Source organism: Podarcis vaucheri (genome assembly GCF_965113315.1).
Source record: "Podarcis vaucheri genome assembly, chromosome: 2".
NCBI lineage: Eukaryota > Metazoa > Chordata > Lepidosauria > Squamata > Lacertidae > Podarcis > Podarcis vaucheri.
The window spans coordinates 71373118-71390298 of NC_138760.1; the positions used below are offsets into that span (position 1 = coordinate 71373118).

Sequence of the window (17181 nt, forward strand, 5' to 3'; positions counted from 1 at the left end):
CGAAAACCCCGTAAGGAGTCTCGCTGCGGCATTCTGCACCCGCTGGAGTTTCTGGGTCAGTCTCAAGGGCAGCCCCACGTAGAGCGAGTTACAATAATCCAGTCTGGGGGTGACCGTCGCGTGGATCACAGTGGCTAGGTCAGGGCGAGAGAGGTAAGGGGCCAACTGCTTAGCTTGGCGGAGATGAAAAAATGCCGCCTTTGTTATAGCTGCAATCTGCGCCTCCATAGAGAGGGAGGTATCGAAGATTACACCCAAACTCTTAACGGACGGTGCTGGCACTAATTGCACCCCCGCAAGAGATGGGAGTTGCCCCCTCAATCCCATATCGTCCCGTCCCAGCCAGAGGACCTCTGTCTTCGAAGGATTTAACTTCAACCGGCTCCCACGTAACCATCCAGCCACAGCTTCCAAGCATCTGATCAGTGTGTCTGGGGCCGAGTCAGGATGGCCATCCATCAACAGATAGAGTTGGGTGTCATCGGCATACTGATGGCAGCCCAGCCCAAAACTCCGGACAAGCTGGGCGAGGGGGCGCATAAAGATGTTAAAAAGCATCGGGGAGAGAATCGCACCCTGAGGCACTCCACACACCAAGGAGTGGCGGGATGACAGTTCCCCCCCAAGCGCCACCCTCTGTCCCCAACCAGAGAGAAACGAGTGCAGCCATTGAAGGACTGCGCCCTGGATCCCCACGTCGGCGAGGCGGTGGTCCAAAAGTTCGTGATCGACCATGTCGAAAGCTGCTGACAGATCTAGGAGAATCAGCAGCCCCGACCCGCCTCGATCCAGCTGTCTACGGAGATCGTCTGTTAGGGCGACCAGAGCCGTCTCGGTCCCATGACCAGCGCGAAAGCCGGACTGGAATGGATCCAGAGCCGATGTTGCCTGGTGTGCCGCGGGAAAAATTAAAAAATTTGAAACATTTTTTTTTAAGTCAAATTTTCGATTGGGGCACCGTCACTAGATGACCACTGGGGTTCCCTCCCTCCCTCCCGCTCTGCGCCTCCCTCCTCCTCCTCCTCCTCCTCCGGGGAGGCCCTTCCTGGCTCTCGGCCAAGGCTTGGCGGCTGCCACTCACTCACTCGCTCGCCCACCCGTCCCTCCATCCCTGCACCCGGCCTCTCCCCCTCCGTCCCCGGCGCGGGGTCTGCCGGGATCCGTAGTCCCCTCGCCCTTGGGCTCCGCGCCTGCGCGGGGTGCGCGAACTACGTTTCCCAGCGTGGCCTGGCGGGCCGGGCATTTTGTTTGAAGCGCTCTTCTCCCGGCCATGGAATGAGCGCAGCGACGGCCAGGCAGGCAGGGGCTCTTCCACGCAGACCCCGCGCAGCCTGCCTGCGCCCCCGCGGAGATCGGGCGGCAGGATGGAGCCCGGGGATCCCCGCGGAGGCGGAGCGGCGGAGGCGGAGGCTGCCCCCCAGGTAGGGCTGCGTCGGGGGGGGTTATTTTTGCAATGCTGCATCCGCACCGGAGGGGACGCATCGGACCGCGGGGAGACCCCTTGGCGGGCGTGCAAGGCAATGCATGCGTGCAGGCGTTGCATGGAGTGCAGTGCAATGCAATGGCAACGCGGCGCTCTGCATGCATGCATGCAACTTCCACCGGCGCTCCGGACTTGGCAGGCGAGGGGGGTCCCCAGTGGGCGGCAGAGAGAGCCAGGAGGGCGAAGGGGAGCCGGGGGGGAGCAGCGCTGCTCCCCGAGCCGAGCCCGGGGGGAAACTTCGGCGTCGTTGCACCGGGTGTTGGAAGTGGAGGCTGGCGGGGGCCCCTCACCTGCAAAACCTGGTCGCCTCTCATATATTTCGTGCATTGCATTCATCGCCCGCTTTCTCCTCCAAGGAGCTCCCGGGGGCGACCGTGGTTCTCCCCGTGTTATCCTCGCAACAACAGCCCTGCGAGGTGGGTCAGGCGAGTGGCCCAAGGGAGCACCCAGGAATTGTCCTGGCCAGGTGGGGTGATTTGAACCCTGCTCTCTGCCCGGTCTTCGTCCTCATTTAGCCTCCACATGTGCATGACTGTGCATGACTGAGGTTTTCCCCCCTCGTCTTGGCTATGGGGTGAGTCTGTGCTGTTAATTAATGGGGTTCTGCCTTCGGAGAAGATGAGCCAGCCCTCAAGGAGGTGATTATGTAATTTGCTAGCAATTCATGTCCCTCCCGGCGTGACGCTGTGCGCTGACGTCATGGGGCTGTAATGGTGGTGTGCCTCGAGATTTTTTCATGAAACAAGTGTGCCTTTGCCCAAAAAAGGTTGGGAAATAACCTTCACATAGGGATGTTGAGACTGCTCTCCCATCCCTATCACCTGAACCAGAGCCTATCCGCAACCTTACAAGTTGTGATGATTTGCTACGTGGCAAGCGAAACCCAAATGGCACCAGCCAATCAGCCAAGTGGGGAAAATTCCTGCCATGCCCCTGTCCCAACGACAGACGACACGCGACAGCATAGCAAAGTCAAGCGCAAAACCCTAAAAATAAGGAGAGGTGGGCGGGTGTTCCGATGCACGAGCCAAACGAGGAAGCTCTGGGTATATATAGGTATATATATGTCCCTTGATCCATTTAGCCTGCGTCCCATTGGCCTGATTAAACCCTGCATCAAGGGACCTACCAATTGGGTGTTGTGGCTATCTGATCATACCCACCCACAACACAGGGTTTGGTTGCCAGGTCTCACCGCAACATGTGCCCTCTTTAAGGGAGCACCCGATTTCTCAGTTAAAGGGCATGTTGTGCAGCTAAAGCCTGACTTCATAACAGAGTATATTGAATACATTTAACGGTACTCTAATCATTTCCCAAAAGCCAATGCAAGCATGTGGTTTCATGGTTTGTATTAGAAGCTGTGCCGAACAGAAATCTAGCATGTGTTTAGCAACATAAGATGTGTCAATTTCTCTTCCCCTATCTTGCCTTAGCTGTTGGAACATGTTTAGCAAGTAGCATTTCAGGGCGGGCTGACTGCTCTCAGAAGGTTCCAGTCTGGCCTATTAAGACAAAATCTTTTCTGGAGGGGTTGGGAAGGCCTGTAGACTTTTTAACAAAGGCCTGCCGCTGACTACTTGTAGGACTCGAGCTCTGCTTTCTTCACAGGACCAACATCAACTGCAAAGGATTGAGAGCATCCTTGTGATTCTGTGTATCCATCAGCCCTGTGAACCCAGAAGTGCTTAAAGTGATTAAAGGCACTCAGTCAAATTAAAGTAGCAATAGTCTTTCTTTCCGAGGAATGGAGTTCCTTCTGGGTAGCTGAATAATTAGATAGAAACAGAAAAACAGTTTCTCCAATAGTGGCATAAGCCACTATGGCCTACACTGGCATACCCTCCAAGATTTCTCCGATGAAAATTGTTATGTACTGAAGTTCTCATCTTGGGTCAGCAGGGGGATACTGTAGATAGTTATGCAAATGAAGGATCGAAAGTGGCGTTCAGTGATTGGATAGTTTTAGAAAGTTGTTACAGTAACGAGGTACTGGAGCTCTATATAAACAGGCTGACTGAGCCCTTCAGTTCAGTTCTGTATCAGCTTACAAATAAAGAGCTGCTTTGGAAGAATCGCTGTGTCGTCTGATATGTTCACTCACGACTTAACAAAAATAGAGACATCCTACTCCATAATGATAATTTTACTATTTATCTATTTACTATTTGTCCTCTGCAAATATGATGAGCACCTCCCCCCTCATCCCCTATGTTACAGTTACTTATAAATAAAACTATTTCTAGTGTCTTTCATTCCGGAGAGTATCAAAGCAGTTTACAACAATAAATCATAAAACATACCCCTCCCCCAAAAAACCAATAAAATATTAACGTTAGTTACAGTAATCAGGGTGCTAAAAACTGGTATAGAAACAGCCTAGAAATGGCTGAGGAAATAGGTAAATTGTTGGGGGGTTCTGCAATTTTTAAAATAATGGATAGGTTTTTTAAGCACACTGGAAGCACCCAACAGTTGGTGCCTAGGCATCTCCAAGGGGAAGTCATTCCATAGAGTAGGTGCCCCCACAGAGAAAGTTATATTGCATACAATTATAACTTCTGCAGCTAATGCAATTAACATGGCTTTATCTATAAATGATCTAGAACTGTAGTTCCCAACAGGTGGTCTATCGAGCTCAGGGGGTCCACAAAGCCCACCGGGCACCATTGGCACCATTCACCTAACAAAAACAACCATAGAGATATCAAAATTTTCAAAAGTAGGTGGTCCATGGTTTAGCTTTTGAAAAATAGGGGGTCCACCATACTTAGCTAATTGGGATCCACTGGACTAGAATGCAAATGATAACAAAAACTTGGAAATGTCTTATACTTCAGTCTCTTGGCAGTTGCCAACACCACCAGAACCCTCTGTTTTATTTGGCTGGATGGCAGCAACTAGGCCTCTCTCGCATAGGGCAGAGTCTTCTCTTTTGCAGAGTGCCTTTCTTCTGATCTATGGATTTATGTCACGGGTGGAAAACCTTTCCCAGCCTAAGGGTGGCATGCTTTTGTGAACGGGGGGGGGGGCACATATCAGTGGTGGACACAGCTCTAGACAAAAGTGGGCAAAGCAATAATGTGACCCTTTCCTTCATAGCATTGGCTACATTGCAACTATGCAAAAGCCAGATGTTTCTGCACCCACACCTCTTCATCTTCGATCTAGTCAAGCAAGTGGCCTTTTAAAATGTGGGGTTTTTGAGGGGGGAGTTATTGGATTATTGTTGTTTTTATTTTGATTCTGTATTTTGTGGTTTTATAGTTTGATTTTATTCTGTGAACCGCCCTGAGACTTCCAGATATAGGGCAGTATATAAATTGAAATCAATCAATCAATCAATCAAATAATTACAGTTCAAGGACACATAACCAGCCAGACAAAAGCAGTTGAAGAAGGCTCTGAGGATGGCTAAGGGCATGGCATGGCATAGGGAGAGTCCCACAGACCAGCTAAAGATGCCTGTAGGGACATAACCCCTGGACCTGACGTTACCTCTGATTTACATAATCCCATTTCTAGTGCCTAGGAACAGGAACAAGGTAGAGTTTTTGTGGTTTGTTTGTGTACGAGTTTCACAAGTCTCTTTTGGAGGCTTGCTCAACATCTTCTGCCTTTGCATTTTGACAGCTATACAACACCATAGCAGAAGATGTTCCACTAACTGAACTTTTATTAGAGGAACAGGAGTGCCCTGTTTGGAGTTCAAAATGGCAGATAACCTCTGCTTAGTTCACACAATAGATTAACAGGAGTGTATATTTAAATGTACCCTGCCTTTTTGTACAAGGTTACTTACTCATTCTTCTCAACATCCAAGATGAAGTTTCTTCCTTCAGCTGTTATTTCTACTTCCGCTCTGGGTGGGTGCTGCGTACAACACAGAAACAATAGGTTTACACACACTCTGCATTTCTGGCTTACGACAGAATCAAGATATTAAGCAAAAGTTGAAAAATAATAGCAAATAGTTTATTTCACTGATTCTCAAACAGTAGACTGCAGATCACTTACAACCCAGTTGCTATGACTATTTACTTAGAAGCAAATCCAGCGGAGTTCAATAAGACCAACTTCCAGGTTGCAACTGGATTGCAGGCTTATTGGTCCACAGTGGTATACCAGACCATAACACAACCAGAGAAGAACACTGGCAAACTATATCTGGAGCAAACCGTGATGAACGCCGAATTAAAATTCCCTTCCTGGGCTCCAGTGCAGCTGTAATGAATGGACTGGCTTGAATGTAAAGGAAAAGCAGGGATAGAGAGTGGATAAGAACATATGAAGCATTTACTGGATCAGGCCAATGGCCCGTCTAGCTCAGCATTCTGTTCTCACAGTGGCCAGCCTAAGAGAAGTCCAAAAGCAGGACTTGAGCACAACAGCACCCTCCCCACTTGTGATTCCCACCAATGGGCACATGTGTACTCCTTGCAGCTGTGAAGACAGAGCATAGCCATTGTGCGGTTGACAGGAACTTGTAGATTTGTGCATGATGCATGCCACTGCGACGTTGGTTGGTCAAGACATTACTGTTCAAGACTGATTCAAAGGACAAGCAAAACACAATACAACGAAGTTTAGGAAATCATTGGCTGACTGGGAATGATGCAAACCCTAATAATGCCTATCTAACACCACCCAGCCTCCTTCACTGGAGGTTGGGTGGCCCTCTGTCAGGGATTCTTTAGCTGTGGTTCCTGCATTGTAAGGGGGTTGGATGAGATGCCCCTTGGGTTCCCTTCCAACCCTACTATGGATATTACAGTATGTTCTCTCAGAAGCGGAACTTGGCTAATGATTCTCTGTGGTGGCTTACGAAGGCTGCAAGGTGGAAATTGGCAAATATTAGCTGAAGTGTCAAAGGCAGAGCAGACGGATGAGGCAGGAAATCGCTATCACCTCCCCCCATGCACCCTCATAAAAAAAAACCACAGCCTGTTAATAAGAAGGAAAGTGAGTAATGTTGGTTGTCCCAAGTAATCAAAATTGCACCATTGTTAAACATGTTCCCATCCTAAGTGTGGTCTATGAAGGAACCTCGCCCACACTGAACAGCAAATTGTTCAACCAAAATACCCTCCAGCTTCTGCATTTCTAGTGCTTACACACACACACACACACACACACACACACACACACACCAATGGTTGCTACAACTTCCATGGAGAACACCATCCTCTTTTCCTATTCATATATCGGCACGGTCCTTGACTATTCATAGTGGCAACAGATGTGCCCCCCTTCTCATGCCTAATTTTAAATGATTTTTCCAGTTTCATTTTAGAGCATTCAGGAACATTTTTGAGAGCTTGCATGAGCAGGAGGAGGGAGAGAGCGCTTTGTGGCTAAAGTGCAGGGCAGAGACTCGGGAGATGTGGGTTCAGTTCCCAGCTCGAGAGTTGCCTGTGCAATTTCTTTGTTGAGCAACTTGTTCCGAGCAAGAAAGAAGGACAAAAAAGAAATAGCAATGCCCTCTTGCCCTTATTGACACATGAGGCCTACCACATCCTTCTTCGTCAACTCTGCAAGGGATCTGATAGCAAACAGGTCACAGAGCTGGCCCTTCCCTTTGATCAAAAGCACATTTGCATGGCCACACACATAGCAGTAGAGGAAAACTGATGCTTGCTTTGATTAAATCTCTGCTTCCCATCTGTCTGGTGCTTCCACACAGCCAAAACAGAGATGGCCAACAACAACTAGCTGAACTCCTCAGATAATTCTGCTGCACATCTGTGACATTTTTGTAGGAAATAACCGGGGAAGGGCTGTGGCTCAATGGGAGAGCATCTGTTTTGCACACAGTAGGTCCCAACTTCAGTCTCCTGCATCTCCAGGCAGGACCGGAAGTGTTCCTTGCCTAAAGCCTTGGACAGCCACTGCCTGTCAGTGTGGACAGTCTTGAGCGAGAGGGACCCATGGTCTGTCTTGGTAAAAGGCAGCTTTCTATGTTCTTAACTGGATTGAAGTTGGAGAAACTCCCAATGTTGGCTTGGAGCAGGTGGAAGATGAACAGCACTATTGACTATATCCAATGCCAAGCATACAGAATCCGATTCCTGTGCATCATACAAGGAACCACATGGTACCACAACCAAGGGGGAAAGGGGAAGCATTAGTGAGAATTTGGCTGTGCACAGAAAAAGTTGGCAGGCATTTTTGAGGCCACAGCTTCAGCTTTTCCAGCTGCTGCTGTCTCGAGAACTGTTGCCTCTTTGTGTAGGCTAGTTCACAGCATGGTATCCTTATGTGACTAGAGGGGCTACAGATGCTCTAGTGTGGGGGGACTTACAAGCTGCTTCCAAGCCTTTTGAGAACCAGATGGATCAACCCAGTGGTTTGAAATTGTCTTCCGCAAATCACACAGTCTATGTCTTGCTTACTCATTTTTACAAGATGAGTGGCCTACTTAGCAGGATGGGTGAACAGGACTGATGCACTGTTAACTAATATAAACACTGATAAGGCTATCACACTCTTTCTCCCAGGCCCCATACCAAAAAGCCCTTTATCACTAGTGGTGATAAAGGATCTAAGGGAAGCAGCAAGAGGCACTAAGAAAACATAGTCACAAAAAGGCACTTGCAATACACAAAAGACCACTCATTCTAAAAAAATACTTTCTCCATTAGCAGAAATAGTATTTAAGGCCAGGTGCACCTCTGCCAGAGCCATATTTAAAAGCAATTTGCTGGTGCCACCAGCAGATACAATTCCCTCTGCAACATAGTGAAATGTAATAAATTCTAGAATTTCTAAATTCTGAGGGTGGTATTCAATGAATTTTTACTCAGAGTAGACTAATTTAATTTAATTAAAGAACATGACTAAGTTAGGTTTGTTAATTCCAATATTCATTTAGTTTTGATGCTCTTGCCAGATGATGACTCAAAAGGCCACAGAACATCTTCACACATACACCCAAATGTGAGGGGGAAGGGTCAAAGTTCAGTGGCAGAGCACCTGTTTTGCCTGCAGAAGGTTCCAGATTCAATCCTTGGCACCTTCATGTGGGGCTGGCAAAAACCATTGGAATCTGAAATCCTAGAGAGCCCCTGCCTGTCAGCATAGACAATATTGATTGAGCTAGATCAGGGGTCAGCAACCCGTGGCTCCGGAGCCGCATGTGGCTCTTTTACACCTTTGCTGCGGCTCCGGGGCGGATACTAGCAAGGGGAGGAAGCGCATTGTGCGCCCCAACACTCCCCACTGTGGTAGGCGCTGTACTGGCTGTGACGTCGCATGGGGGCGGTGTGTGCGTTAGTCACGCACTGTCCCGACGTCACCTTCCCACCCGCCTGCCCGCTACATTGTAAGGGGCATGTACGCTGGTCACTGCATTGAAAGGGGGCATGTACGCTGGTCACTGTTTTGAAGGGGAGTGAAGAACACACACACAAAAAAAGGTAACTTGTTAATTTAACGTTTATTTCTATGAGGAGGAGTAATTCTGAGGGGTCAAACAAAGAAATAAAAATAAAAAGTGACAAAAAAGTTATTTTTATAATGACGAGTTTTGTGGCTCCCAGTTTTCTTTTCTTCGGAAACGGGTCCAAGTGGCTCTTTTTGTCTTAAAGGTTGCAGACCCCTGAGTTAGATAGACCAAAGGTATGACTCAGTATAAGACAGCTTCCTTCATTCCTCTTGGTATTGATAATGGGTATATGAGTTTATATGACCATCACTCTATCCAGCTTAGGCAGATTTTACAAGGCACTTCACAGCCAGACTGTCACTGCTATATAATTCCCACCCATGATCGTATCAGGAGGATAATGGTTATTTGAAAGGGACGAGAAAGCACAGCTCGTTTCCTGTTATTGTGGCTAAGCAACCTACCTTATCATTGCCAGAGCTTCCATCTGATCGCCACTGAGGTATTATGATTTCATGGTGCACCTGGGAGTGGACTGCATTCCATGTCCCTGAGGAAACATAAATAATTGTTCAAAGCCCCAGTCTGAACTCTGAAAGGTCAAAGGACAAAAGCAGCACACAGGGGGGGAAACCCCCACCAACATCCTACTGTACCTATCCAAATAGCCAATGGTGTCTTTTACATACCCAGACAAGTCTTTTTGCCAGTCAAAAGCAGCCTTTGTTCTTGAGAGCAGATTCATCAACCACTTTTCTCACCAATTCCATTCTCTGTTTCACAAGTATAACTATAATGCTGGCTTCTTGGCATGGAGAGATTAGACTGAGTTGGATTTTTGTGGATAAAACACCCCCCCCAAAAAAAAAAGCATTTGGGGCGTCATTTCACCTGGGTCCATTGCTGTCATTGTAGCTGATTTGCCACATGTGTTTTTTTAATGGTTTCTCCTTTTCCTGACTACATGGTCAAGCCAATCAGGGGTCATAGAGCTAGTATAAGCACACCAAAGCACCACACAGCCAATCAGATTAATTTTTCCTTGAACCACACTCCCTCCTCCTACATTAGCCCACAGAGAGCTTTATAACCGTGTTAAGGCAAATTTTGCTGAAGGCATATAGTAGCTGACCACAGATTGCTATATTTGGGGTAAGGTAAAAGGTAAAGGACACTTGGATGGTTAAATCCAGTCAAAGGTGACTATGGGGTGTGGCGCTCATCTCGCTTCAGGCCAGCTCGGCGTTTGTCCACAGACAGCTTTCCAGGTCATGTGTCTAGCATGACTAAACTGCTTCTGGTGCGATGGAACACTATGACAGAAGCCAGAGCGCATGGAAATGCCATTTTCCTTCCTGCCACAGTGGTCCCTATTAATCTCCTTGCACTGGCATGCTTTCAAACTGCTAGGTTGGCAGAAGCTGGAACAGAGCAATGGGAGCTCATCCCGTTGCGCATATTCACACCACCGACCTTCCGATGAGCAAGCCCAAGAGGCTCAGTGGTTTAGACCACAGCGCCACCCACTCCCATTTCGGGGGGGGGGGTTAAGAAGGTATTTTCCCACAAGGTTATTCTGGCTGACACTTACAGGTGTGGTTTTGGTGAGTAAGTGTGATGAAATAAGCTTGTTTAAACTACGTTGCTTTGCTGTTTCTTATGCTACAGACAGTTCTGGGATGGTACTACATTTGTCCTGGTTTGTGTTTCTTCCTTATTTGTAGAATTTTGCTGATAGTTCTGCTTTATGGGCAAAATGAGCCTTCATGATAAGGGAGAAAGCTGTTCTAATAGAGGGCTTCTCCAGCCTAAATGCTGTTGCACTCCAGCTCCCATCAGTCTCAATCAACATGCCCAGTGGCCATGGACTATGGAAGATGTAGTCCAGGAGTCAGCAAACTGGGGCCGGTCCACTGTCCCTCAGACCTTGTGGAGGGCCAGACTATATTTTGAAGGGGGGGGTGAATAAATTCCTATGCCCCACAAATAACCCAGAGGTGCATTTTGAATAAAAGGACACATTCTACTCATGTAAAAACACGCTGATTCCCAGACCATCTGCAGGCCAGATTTAGAAGGAGATTGGGCCGGATCTGGCTCCCGGGCCTTAGGTTGCCCACCCATACTGTAGTCCAACAACCTCTGGAGATCCCTATTCCTTGATTAACAGGCTTTTGCCAGAGTCAAGCACACTGAATCAGCAACTGACAATTTGGCACTACATTTACAGAACAATCCTAACCCATACCTCCCTCTGCCCCTTGCTGGTGAGGATTTGTGGCAGACACTGGAGTGGAGTAGGCAGAAAGAGGATGATCAGTGCTGATCCATGCTGACCATTTCACCAACTCCAGAATGGCACAGGGAACAGGCCCAGTGCAATTATGTGGTAGCAGAGGGACCAATTTGGGATCCAGTGAATTTGTCAGGTCAACCCTGCCCTCTCCAAACCTTCAAGTGTCCCATTTCAGCTCTTCCTGGTGGCTCCAGCCAACAGGTATCCCACTATTTGGCTTTACTCCTCAGCCACATATTTGATGGCTGGAAAAGGGAGTCTGATGTTTTCGCTTCACCAGTGAGGAGGCTGCCTTGACTGTGAGAGCTGGGGGGGGGGAGGAGTCTCCATCTGATCCAAGCCATCCACCCCTAACCTGGAATAAAGGAGGGTCTAGATTGCTCTGTTACTATGAAAGTAGCTGTCCAGTTCCAGAATTGTCGAGTTGGAAGAGTGTCTAAGGATAATCTAGTCCAACCCCCATCAGTGCAGGACTATGTAGCTGTCCCATACAGGGATTGAATCTGCAACCTTGCTGTTGTCTTGAGAGGGGTACCTTCAGAGGGGCAAAAAAGAGTAAACCTGAGAGTGCATATTTCATGCATCTGTGAAGTGGAGTTTGGATGGGGAAAGGGATTGACTGTGTTGTGAACTCTGCGCTTCCCACTCCTTTCCTTCTATAAAGATACTGCATTATATTGAGTGAGTTGGCCTCTATTTTGTGGGAAGGATTCAACTGGATTTTGGAAATTTAAGATTACGCAATTCATAGGAGTAAAGGGCTCAATGAATCCACTCCCCCCACCCCTTTCCTTTTTTTAAAAAAACCCAAAAACTTCTTGCAGTTAGGAAAATGCACTAAAAAGTGTGGGGTAACATGTGATTAGGGACACGGGTGGCACTGTGGGTTAAACCACAGAGCCTAGGACTTGCCGATCAGAAGGTCAGCGGTTCGAATCCCCGCAACAGGGTGAGCTCCCGTTGCTCGGTCCCTGCTCCTGCCAACCTAGCAGTTCAGAAGCAAGTCAAAGTGCAAGTAGATCAACAGGTACCGCTCCGGCGGGAAGGTAAACGGCGTTTCCATGCACTGCTCTGGTTTGCCAGAAGCAGCTCAGTCATGCTGGCCACATGACCTGGAAGCTGTACGCCGGCTCCCTTGGCCAATAAAGCGAGATGAGTGCCACAACCCCAGAGTCGGCCACAACTGGACCTAATGGTCAGGGGTCCCTTTACCTTTTTAACATGTGATTGACAGAAAGACGTATAACCTCCCCACAAACAAATCTGGATAAATGCTCAATAAAGAGTAAACTTTGTATAACCTGCATGCAAACTTTGCTCAATAAATGCATCATCTGGAGGAACCCTGGGCCATATTCAACTAGCTGGTCCTGCTAAGTGGAAGTCAGAACCAGGATGTATGAAGTTGCATCCCTCCCCAAGAATCCAATTGCCTTTTCCTGTTCATTCTTCCCCACATGCTTCCATAAGGATGTCTACGGTCCCTTCCCCCTATCCTGGATAAATGCTTAGCATGTTCACCTAATAAAATATCTAGTTAACTCTTTTCTAAAAAGTGTAAAACCTAAAAAAAAATAGCTGGTCAGAGAAGGGTAGAAGTCTGACATAAAAAAATGACCACAAGGTCCAGCCAGTTAATGTTGCGCACCCCTCTGGTCTGAAGAGGGGATGATCATAGCATAATATTATCACAAGGACTGGCCAATCAGTGATCTCCAAATCCAAAAGAACAGATTCAACCTAATCCACTCTGGATTAGAAAGCAATATGCAGAAACTAGGCAGATTTGAAGGATTAGAAATCTGAGGGATTAGAAATTTGGGTGTCTGTACATTTATCTGCCAGTTTTTGCCTTGCATTTTGGTCCTGCATTTCCTACGTTTTGAAGAGCAGATGCATTTTTCTTTATTGAATATTCATGAAAGTTCACTGTAGTTCAAAACAACCTTCCGTTCATTTAATTGTACAAAGCAATAACTTGGCGAATATGATTAATGTCACGAGCTCTTAATTAATCTGCCACTGTTCTGTAAGCAATATAGGCATTCCTGAAGGTTAAAAAGGTTTCAAATTATTTCCTTCTGAATTTTAAAGGAACAATTAACAAAAGGTTCATATAGTAGAAAATCTCAGACACATTAAATTAGTTTCACCCCCACTCCTTTCAACTCAGATTGCATGGCCTCCTAGATCAAGTGGTGTGTGTGTGTGTTGCAATCCTTAAGCAATTCAAGGAATTAAATAAGCAAGTGTTTCAGGGTTAGAAGCATTCAGCACATATTAGAAGCTTGCTCTCTAACACACTACCGTCAGGTTTCCACGCTGCTTTGTTCTCATGAGGACTAGAAACTTACTTTACAGCTGAGATGTTAATGAAGCCTATGCATTGCAAGTAAGCAGCTCTCTTATGCATGGGTGACATTATGACTGACAGAATGTTTTTGACCCCTGTGACAAGTCTACAATTAAAGACTTCTGCATTTAGTTCAACTGTGGAGCTGCACAGCTGCCATTCAGTATCCCTTCTGGTCCTACCTACCTAAGACTGTGGTAAGAAGAAATGGAAAATCTGCAGTTCTATTTCTATAACCACTCCCATGGGCATACCTGTTGAACATCCTTTCTTAAACGACTTTGTTGCTTCTGAATTAGAGCTTCATGGCTTGAAGGGAGGGAGAAGGCAGCATCTTCTACACCTATGGTTTATGTTCATAGCAATCTCGTGCATTTAGCATATTCTTATCAAAAGTGCTGAAACCTTCTTTCCTGTTCAGGTGTGCTCCCAGCTAAGCATCCATCCTTTCATGCAAGTATTGCATATACCAAAAGGTAAATACGCTGTTTAAAATGAAGGTTCGCAAGATTTCAACTCATATCTCGGTTACTGTCATTTGGTGGATTACACATTACAGCACAATCCCATGTATACGCAGAAGTAAGTACTATTAAATTCAGTGGAATTTACTCCTAGGTAAGTGGGGTGAAGACTGCAACCTTAATCAGAGCGTTGTCTCCCCCCCCCCCCCTTGGTAAAACTGTTCCCACTTTTTATCCTGTCCTCCTCCACAGTGATCTAGACACTTACCTGCCCAGCCTGACTCCTCAGCCGGCAACTGCCTCAGCCAAAGCAAGATGATGGAAATAGAATAAATCAAGTCTCCTTTTGCAGCACCGCACATGATCCCTCCCATGGTCTGCAGAGAAGGCACGTTTCATAGAGATGGAGATGTCATAGCTGCTGGTGGTTCTTGATGCTGCTGCTGCTGCATTTAGCTTGGTACAGAAGCCTCCGCTTTTGCAATGCTTTGGTAGGCACATGAAATAGTGGCTTAAAAAAAAAAAAGACCAGCTTTCAAATCCCGCCCATCACGGAAGCCATCATTCCTATTCCAAGACAGATGTTGGCCGGTGACGTAGCAGCAGCAGCAGCAGCAGCAGCAGCAAAAGGCAGGATCCGTCCAACCATTATTATCCGACGAGGAGCCTTTAAGAAAGCATAGCGGGAGGTGGTGAGAAAGGCAATCTTGTCTTTCCTTGCAGCCCGCCTGAAAATATAGCGAGAGCTCGTTCCTGTTACTCCTTTGTCTGCAAACCTACCGGCGGTGTGTGCAGTAAATTTCAGCGCTAGTTGTATTTATTTCAGGAGCTCCTTCGGATTCTGAAATGTATGACTTAAAAGCTTGAGGGGTCGTTTATCAATCAATCAGTTATAAGCTCACAGGCATTAATTGGATAAGCAGTAAAGAGATCAGAGTGCGTGCACCATCAGCCTCCTTGGAAGAAAACGCACGCCGTGCGCATCTCCAGACGCAGAACAGGGTTGGGGCATTTCTTAACGAACAGTTACCTTCCCACGAGGCATCTGTATTAAAGATGCATCTCGACTTAGATCTGTTCATCCGCCCTCTAGTGGCAAAATCAAGAGCTGGAGCAGCCCAAACGGACACGGTTGTGTGGCTTCCGAGTCCAGGCAGATCCAAATGTTACACTCTCCATTCCTTGTGCCAGCTCTGGTGCCTGCTATTTTTAAGCCAAATGCATTTCAGCAACCAAATACATTTAAAACGGTTTCTCCAGTAAATCACTGGACCAGTATGCGGTGAAGACGAAGGGGATATAGTCTGCCTTCTTCGCTTGCTTGCAAGGGGGCGGGGGGGGTTGCTCTCCTTTCCACTCTCAAGGCAGCTTAAGTTATGCATAAAATGTTATGCAACAGAGAAAAGTTATTTTTAAAAGGCAACAATGCATTCAGACTACTGTCCTATGTGCTCTTACCTCGGAGTACCTCTAAGTGAACTCAGTAGGCTTTACTTGTTTAGGGAAGTTTTTAATGACTGATGTTTTAATGTATTTTTAATCTTTTGTTGGAAGCCGCCCAGAGTGGCTGGGGAAACCCAACCAGATGGGTGGGGAATGAATGAATAAATTATTATTATTATTATTATTATTATTATTATTATTATTATTATTATTATTATTTCTGAGTAAGCAGACACTGAAAACCCTCACTTTGCAGTATCACACCCACACCCACAGAAAGAGAGTAAAACAAGGGGGACGGCTGTACTGATTTATCCCAGCAACCCCATTCTGTGATATCATAAAGGATGGAAAGTGTCCATACAAGCCTATGCAGTTTACAGAGAAGTAAGTCCCCTATGTTCGTGGAGTCCCAAGTAAACGTACCTCCTCTGAACATCAGTAACCCCAGACAAAGACAGTAATCCAAACAGCAGAAAGAGGAAGGATAGGCAAGAGCTACTACGAAATTAAAAGATGCCTGCTTCTTGGGTGAAAAGCAATGACAAACCTAGACAGCATCTTAAAAAGCAGAGACATCACCTTCCCAACAAAGGTCCGTATAGTAAAAGCTATGGTTTTCCCAGTAGTGATGTATGGAAGTGAGAGCTGGACCATAAAGAAGGCTGATCACCGAAGAATTGATGCTTTTGAATTATGGTGCTGGAGGAGACTCTTGAGAGTCCCATGGACTGCAAGAAGATCAAACGTATCCATTCTTAAGGAAATCAGCCGAGTGCTCATTGGAAGGACAGATCCTGAAGCTGAGGCTCCAATACTTTGGCCACCTCATGAGAAGAGAAGACTCCCTGGAAAAGACCCTGATGTTGGGAAAGATGGAGGGCACAAGGAGAAGGGGACGGCAGAGGACAAGATGGTTGGACAGTGTTCTCGAAGCTACAAACATGAGCCTGACCAAACTGCAGTAGGCAGTGGAAGACAGGAGTGCCTGGCGTGCTCTGGTCCATGGGGTCACGAAGAATCGGACACAACTAAATGACTAAACAACAACAAGAACAACAACTAAGTCACTCTCCATAGTGACCAGTAAGGAAAAAGGCACAAGGCCACCCATCTTGCTGAATCTAGGCAACTCTGGGTCTGGTCAGTGCCTTCCTTGGAGGTTTTTAAGCAGAGGTTGGATGGCCATCTGTCTTGGATGCTTTAGTTGAGATTCCTGCATTGCAGGGGGTTGGGCTAGATGACCCTCAGGGTCCCTTCCAACTCTATGATTCTGTGTACAGTTGCTCCATGATGGAAGGAAGGTGAGATATAAATACTGTATAAGGAAATAAATAAATCCCAGTCCATTTGGGACTCGAAACCATTAGTTGAAAAGGGACAAAATGAAAGGAAGAAGACCACAGTCCTAAGCATGGAATGAAGCTCCACTGAAATAAATGGGGTTAACTTTCATGTATTTTTTTTTTAAAAAAAAAGATCAGAGGAGGGGAGATCTATTTATCTGCTTCCTTTATCAATGCTTTTATAGAAATCTCAAGAGACGGGTGGGGGAGGAACCCTCCTAATTTGCTGTTCAGCCTCTTAAGAATAGTATTGATCTTTCCTTCTATAAAGACTTCTGCATTTGTACATGTGTAGTTAAAGTGGCACTGTATATATATGAAAGCAATAAAGTGCAAGATTCAAAGAGCAGCAGTTTGCAGGTGGTATCTATTGATCTTTTGACCATATACCAATAAATCAGACAGGTGGGAA

The 17181-nt window shown here is 46.6% G+C and overlaps 1 protein-coding gene across 2 annotated transcripts in view; it reads right to left on the reverse strand.

Annotated features, from left to right (window-relative positions):
• Positions 1-15131, reverse strand: part of ADAM19 (ADAM metallopeptidase domain 19) — a 56501-nt gene extending 41370 nt beyond the window's left edge. For both annotated transcript variants that reach the window (XM_082211756.1, XM_082211755.1), the window contains exons 1-3: positions 14249-15131; positions 9332-9417; positions 5286-5356 (exon numbers count right to left, since the gene is read on the reverse strand). In XM_082211756.1, the coding sequence (XP_082067882.1) occupies positions 5286-5356; positions 9332-9417; positions 14249-14354 (263 nt within the window). In that variant the 5' untranslated portion in view covers positions 14355-15131. The remainder of the gene's footprint in view (positions 1-5285; positions 5357-9331; positions 9418-14248) is intronic.
• Positions 15132-17181: the final 2050 nt, after the last annotated feature.